This window comes from Rattus norvegicus, chromosome 2 (genome assembly GCF_036323735.1).
Source record: "Rattus norvegicus strain BN/NHsdMcwi chromosome 2, GRCr8, whole genome shotgun sequence".
Classification (NCBI taxonomy): domain Eukaryota; kingdom Metazoa; phylum Chordata; class Mammalia; order Rodentia; family Muridae; genus Rattus; species Rattus norvegicus.
The window spans coordinates 226,425,165-226,432,595 of record NC_086020.1 but is presented as its reverse complement, the minus strand read 5'-3'; the positions used below and the strand labels follow the sequence as shown (position 1 = coordinate 226,432,595).

At 40.3% G+C, this 7,431-nt stretch overlaps 1 protein-coding gene across 2 annotated transcripts in view; it reads right to left on the bottom strand.

Moving 5' to 3' along the window:
* The window catches only part of Slc9b2 (solute carrier family 9 member B2), a 34,682-nt gene that overhangs the window by 2,444 nt on the left and 24,807 nt on the right, over positions 1-7,431 (bottom strand). For both annotated transcript variants that reach the window (XM_063282522.1, NM_001109385.2), the window contains exons 11-12: positions 6,539-6,675; positions 1,936-2,156 (exon numbers count right to left, since the gene is read on the bottom strand). In XM_063282522.1, coding sequence (XP_063138592.1) covers positions 1,936-2,156; positions 6,539-6,675 — 358 coding nt within the window. The remainder of the gene's footprint in view (positions 1-1,935; positions 2,157-6,538; positions 6,676-7,431) is intronic.

Genomic DNA, 7,431 nt, shown 5'->3' with positions numbered 1-7,431 from the left:
CAGGAGGACGTGTACGTGTTATATATAAACACAGTATTTTGTACAAAGGACTTCAGCATCTTCTGATCTTAGTTAGGATCTGAGGGGGTTCTGAAACTAATCTCCTATGACAACCAGAAATAACTGTTGACCGGATACAGTTTCAGAGTCTGAAAAAGTAGAGAAACAGATGCACCTAACTAATGATACTTGCTTCAACCCTTACCACACAAGCAACCTCTGGTATAAAGGAATCCAGTCTACACTGAGGATAAGCATCCAGGAAGTATAAAAACTATGCCACAGAATGAGGGTGTTTTTTTTTTTTTTCTTGACGTCTAAATGAACTGGTTAGAACCTGAGACGATTAAGATAATTTTGAATCTAATGTCACATTAGAACAGGTTATGACAGTAGTCCATAAGAGAAGGACGGACAGGCATTTTGCAGTTTACTAGGTGGGATCAGAACAGTCACAATTCACTGACCTCACAGTCCCCACCTGTGTCGAGTACTGCAAGATTAAAACGCACCTCGAGTCCTAGGAGGAAAAGGTTCTCTTGGATTTGAAATGTGAAGGGAAAAACCTGAGGTGTGTACAGCAACATGAGCGTGAAGACTGCCCGTGAACACGGTTCCTAACTAGGTCATGGGTGACCTGGGGTGAAGGGGAGCCGTGAGTGATGCACAAAGGTCAAGACGGTCTGTTGCCATGTGGGACCAACTGTGACCTGTGCAGGTGGAACCTTCCTTTCATTCATTCTCTCCTGGCCTGCCACAACTTCTTGAGAAAGAAGGTATCATTTTCAGAGGTCTGTGAACAGACTGAGGAGTTTGTCGTCATTAATATGGTTCGCTTCGTTGTGTGTCTACGTGTGTGTCTGTATGTGCATATGTCTGTGTATATGTCTGTGTTTATGTGTGTATATGCATCTGTGTCTGAGTCTCTCTGTGTAACTGTGTGTGTATCTGTGTGTATATGTACCCTTATTTGTGTGTGTGCTCTGCATGGCTGTATAGAGATCAGAGTTCAACGATGAGTGTTTTGTTCTATTAATCCCAACTGAGTTTTTAAAGCTAGAAGCTCTTATTAAATGTGGTGCTCACTGATTGGCTAGACTGGCTGTCCATCCAGCCCTTGGGATTCACTTACCACTCCCCAAGCTCCAACACCTGCCTCCAACCAGCACTGGAGTTAAAGGACTACACTGTCACACCCACTTTTTTACACTGCTGTTGAAGCCCCCATGTTTGCAGAGCAAGCTCTTTAGTGACTGGACCATCTTCCTAGTCCCTATAAGCTTTTTTCAGATGTCGTATCAATGTGTATAACCAGGCCTAGAATTTACGTTACTCTGTAGCACAGGCTGGCCTTGAAATTCTGGGCAAGCTCCTGCCACCGTCTCTTAAGAGCTGGGATTACAGAAATAAGTCACCATGCCTAGTAAGACATGACGTTAATGGCAGGAACACTCAATGTCATGGCATCTCTGACCTCCGAGTCTTTTATTCCCTGTAGACTTACTAACAGGTGAGTTCGAGACTCTTTCCCATCTCCTTATAGTTGATAAAGTCATCAATACAAGTAAGAGGAAAGATATGCTCAATTTCCATACACAATTCTCCAAAAACAAACTGATTTTGTCTTCATGCAGTGGTGCACACCTATAATCGCAGTGCTCCAGAGCCTGAGTCAGGAGGATCACAAATTCCAGGTCAGCTTACACTGAGAGCTTGTCTCAGAGAGTGACGCTTTCCACTTAACAGCAGCCAAAAGCAATCTCCGGGGAGCAGATGAGGCTACGGACCTTGGTCTTTCCTTTGTGTCTGGCCTGTGCATTGTGTTTGGTTCTAATACATTTTGAACCTCAACGTTATCTATTTCAATTTTCATCCTGGTACCATTAACTTCAGAAACAGTTTTCTGGCCATTATGGTCAGCATTTCTTTTCTTACCTCTGAACGTGTGCAGAAGTCTCTCCTTGAACCTCTTCTTCGTTTCGATGTTCAGATTTCTGAAGTACCCTGGGACCCAGCAAACCAATCAGTAGGCTTCCAATTGGTGCTGTAATGAGGATGGCCAAAAATGCTACCGTCAGCACATCCATCCCATAGTCTTCTAGCTGCTTCTCTCCATGGGATCTCGCTGTGTCCAGAGCCACAGAGCCAATGGCAGCCTACGGAAGTTTTAGCACAAGGTTGGTTGGAAACGTAAGACAAGCATGTTTTAAAGTGAAATATTTTACCATCTGAGAAAACAAGTTGCTTTTCCTTTTGCTCAACTAACTCAAATTAGTCTTCTCGCAAAGTGTCCTGCGGTGGGTCTGGTTATCTGCAAAGTCTCCCTCCGTACATGGAGAGCAACACTTCCTTATGCAATTTGTACACACTGGTCATGTACTACGAGGTCTGTACATTTCAAAATTCTAGGAAAAAACGACTCACAATATCAATCAAATATTATTGTACACGATAATTTTCTCTTGCAAAAGATTGAGAGTTACTGTTTGTTTTATATTTTAACTTTAAGAATTTGTACTAGTAAAGAAAGTATTTATCCTGTCTCAGTCTTTTGGCCCAACTTAATACTGTTCTTATCATTTTAATAAATAAAAAGCTTAAAGGGATTGTTATATTTATTAGACAAATTTTAAATCGGTATATTTTCTCTGGAGTATATGCTAATTCTCAAACAGTCTGAAACACAATAGTGGTAACCCTTCAAAATGATGTTAAATGTACTAGTGATTTGGTACATTTTTTGCCCCAGAAGTTGGTGAAGTACTGTATTTAATTTGTGTCTATTGGAATACATTACGAAAATTCTTATTTTCTTTTAAAGGCAAAATGTAATATTATTAGTTTACACAGGGAAAGGTACATTAATCCATCTGGTTAACTCCTTATTCCAAATAGAAGAACAATGTTTGCTTCAGAGATAATAAAATAAGAGAGAAAGTACACATCAGTCACACAGTGACAGATTCTGATACCCACAGACATCCAAATGCCCTTCTTCTTCTGTACCAGAACTCGGGATTTCAGCTGGTGACTGCTGATAAAATAGACATCTTGTGTTTCCAGTCTCTTTCCAACTAGTTTAACCGTGTCCATGTTGTGGCTGCTGAGTGACCAGCAGGGATGAGGCACTGACATGGACTCTTACCCCAAATAGAATGGACACATGCACCCCTCGACCTCCCAACTGGAAGAAAACGGTAGCACACAGTGAAACTACGGGTGAGAGGCCCATGTTGAAATTGACAGCCACCTGTCAGTTCTGCAATGTCCATGCCACACTACTGGACAGAAAGAAAAGCGAGTTTAACTCATTCTGTCCCTCTGTTATTTGTTGGGTTCTTTGTTATTATGGGTTCTCTGGCAATAAGTAGCTGATCATCTTATGAATTCTTGGCGAGATCATCTTGTGTTGCACTGCACTGTTTATTTCTCTTCTGTACCCTTGTGTCATATATATGTGCATGTACGTTTTAGGATGTACATGCATGTCAAACTGTGATTTAAAATATGTTTAATATATGCATATATTTATTATGACAGATTATAGACCAAAGTATTAAGAAGGACACACACATGTATGTATATATATTTGTATACATGCATGCACATATAAGCCTCCTTGTTTTTATATAGTGACAACAGAAGAAAAACTAAAATTCTATATACGATAATAAAGCCCTTCTATAGCTGTTCTTTATTGCTAAATTCAGCTCAGGATTTGCAGAAATCTGCATCTGTGTGAATATGTGCAGACATTTTCCTCATCACTGCTCCCTAACTAGTACAAGAACTCTTTACATCATATTAGCTATGACAGGTAATTAAGAGATGATTAAAAAATATAGGAGAAATGCTTAAGTTATAAGAAATCAATAAGCCTTTCATATAGCATCTAGAGTGTCTGAATATTTGATACCCATGAGTGTATCTCATGAATTCATTCCATGAGATTAATAGGAGAGACTGTGTTTGATTCCACAAGACATACAGTTCCCAACACATCATATATCATATATACATATGTATATACATATATATACATATACATATATAATTTCTCCTTGTTTTAAAAATTGCTTTCATGGTACAAGAGTATCAGTCTTCGACTTAACAAACCAAAAAACAGGGGTTGGGGATTTAGCTCAGTGGTAGAGCGCTTGCCTAGCAAGCACAAGGCCCTGGGTTCGGTCCTCAACTCCGAAAAAAAAAAAAAAAGAAAAAAAAAAAAAAAGAAAAAACAAACCAAAAAACAGAAGTAAAGTCAGTCACTTTGGTATTTACCAACTAATGCTAATAGAATGATAGATAATAGAAGCTTGGAAGCTGCATTACCAGGCAGACAAATTATTCAAATTTATTGTACAACTACACTATCTTCTTCACATTTATGCCTTAAAGATACCTGGGAAAGTCTCATGAAAAATGAGATTGGAAATGTCTCTGGACTGAATAGATCCATAGTCCACAGTCTAGAATATAATCACAGCATAGATGAATCCTCCCAATCCCCCTAAATTAACTGTATATCTGACTTTCATTGTATGATTTGAAAAGTCTGCATACTCCAAACTGCAAGATAGGCTATTGGATGCTTGACTTATTTCATGTAATTAACTTGAAAATAGAGGACACAGTCATAGATCTACAATATTGGTAAGAAATGATAACCTATACAATTCTAATTTAATTAGCATTTCCAGATATCCTGATAAATGCATGTTCAACAATGTCAAAGTTATCTATTTGTGTATTTGTGTACAAATTTCGGGTTAACTAACTGAGGTACTGTCATAATGTTTAGTTAGCTGTGAGTTAGTTACTATCCACTACTTATTTAGGAAATCAACATAAGAGTCTGCCCCCAGTCATGACTGTTAGCTACAAGGTCCCCAGTGTTAGGGGACACTAAACAGGCTCCTCTAGGCTCCACTCAACAGTTGGAAGGAGCCTGGCTTACCTGTAAGGACTATGTGGTTCTCTCTCCCTCTCCCTCTCCCTCTCCCTCTCCCTCTCCCTCTCCCTCTCCCTCTCCCTCTCCCTCTCCCTCTCCCTCTCCCTCTCCCTCTCCCTCTCCCTCTCCCTCTCCCTCTCCCTCTCCCTCTCCCTCTCCCTCTCCTCCCTCTCCCTCTCCCTCTCCCTCTCCCTCTCCATTTTTCCTTTTTCTTTCTGCCTCTCTCTCTTCCCACATGTCTGTAACCAGTCTCTTCACCCCCTCTCTCTTTCTTCTTCTTCTTCTTCTTCTTCTTCTTCTTCTTCTTCTTCTTCTTCTTCTTCTTCTTCTTCTTTCCCTCTCTCCCTCTCTCTCCCTCTCTGTTCTTCTCTGTCTTCCTCCCTCTTCTGCTGCTACCCCTCCTCCAGATCTCAAATAAACTTCATTTTATAGTAGGCCCATCACATGGCTTGATTGGTCAGAGGGACCCTTTTGGCAGGGCCCTGAGGCACTCCCCTCTGCCGATTTATAAAACACAATACCCAGTAGATCAACGACAACATGGATAGCACCAAATTATCCATAGACATGTTTTTTTTTTTTTTACCTCATCAAATCAAGAACTTTTACCCTTTAACTTTAAAGAAAAGCCTCATCGTGGCTTCAATTTGTCACATACAACTTGCTCTAATCAAAGTTCTTGCCCCTTGGCACTATTTTTAAGTAAAAGAACGATCCTTGAACACAGCAGTCAATGGGAGAGTTAAGACATTTACAACACGGTGAACAGTGTCTACCAGGCAGACATGCTGGGCGGAGATTCATGCACAGCCCACGGCAGTCAAAGCAAAATGGAGTAAGCCAGTGCAACACTGCACTGTGGCGCTGGAAACGCATGCACTTTAAAACCTAAATGTTTCTTTCTATGATTCCGTTTGATAGTTTTAGACCACGCTGCCATGGGTAGCAGATCCACAAACAGTGAAACCATGGAGGAAGCGGGAAACGCAGGAGAAAGCATTTCTAAATTCTTTTGCAGGCCGGGCTTCTGAGTTCAAGGCCAGCCTGGTCCAGGACAACCAGGGCTACAAAGAGAAACTCTGTCTCGAAACAAAACAAAACAATCTAAATTCCCTTTCAATCACTCTTTCTTTCCTTATGTATAAAGATCTGGACAAATCATCAAACACATGGCTGTTGATGGATTTCCAAACATTAAGATGGGCCATGCTCATTCTACTGACTGCCTGTCTTCCTCCCACCCTCTCTCCCCCCTCCGGTCTCTCTTCTTAGGAGATGGGAGATGAAGGCTCTTCTCAGGATACTTAGTGTTTTGAATGCTAAAAGCTCAGCTCTGCCTGGTCACTACTGCTTTCTCGTCTTATAGCAAGTTTTTAGTTTTTTTTTTACTTTCACTCTGGTGAATGAGCCATCATAAAGAAGACTTGAGAGTAGATTAGTGTAAAATCTTCATAACCGACTACCCAACCACACATTCAGTCACTTATGTCTGTCATTTACCAACTGTTTACTTTCTCCAAACACAGGAAAGTCTTCTCACTCCGTGTTTGAAGGGGTCATATAGAGGTCACAGCTAACATCACTTACCTGGACCGTGGCCTTTGGAAGCCAGGCAAAAGAAATAAATATCTTTTCCTTTATGTTAAAACCAGCAAAACACACCATCAGGAATGTAGTCAGAATCCGTATCAACACTGCAATGCCAAGGGTTGCAACACAAAGGCCTGAAAGAAATGGTCGGGTTTTAGAAATAATGGGATGCTAGGAGAAATTACACTTCAGAATATTTTCAGTGGAACGACGGTAAAACATTCAATAGAAATAATTGTAAAACATCAAATACGAATCAGTGGCATATAACTGATGAAGAAATGAGTAAGTTCAGTCATACCATTGCTTCAAATCTTTTGCTTTATAAAGCCAGAATTTAATCAAACATATTTGAATTTTTTAAAAAGATTTATTTATTTATTTACTTACTTACTTATTTATTTATTTATTATGAGTACATTGTAGCTGTCTTCAGACACACCAGAAGAGGGCATCAGATCTCATTACAGATGCTTGTGAGCCACCATGTGGTTGCTGGGATTTGAACTCAGAACCTCTGTAAGAGCAGTCAGTGCTCTTAACCATTGAGCCATCTCTCCAGCCCCATATTTGAATTCTTAAATGGAAATCTAAATTAGATGCTGATGCTTCTGCCTTCCTCCTATTTTGAGAGCCATCAGGCCAATGTCAGTACATCACACACTGGGTGGCCACGACATTTCACACTTTGTAGCAAGAACACTTCACACTTTGTAGCAAGACCCACATTTTCCTCTGCGTTTATTTAACACAGCAGTTTCTCTCCACCTGTGGGTCAGAAACCCTTCCGGGTTGAATGACCCTTTCACAGGGGCTGCATATCAGATATCCTGCACACTGGATATTTATATTATGGTTAATAACAGTAGCAAAATTACTTATAAAAAAGC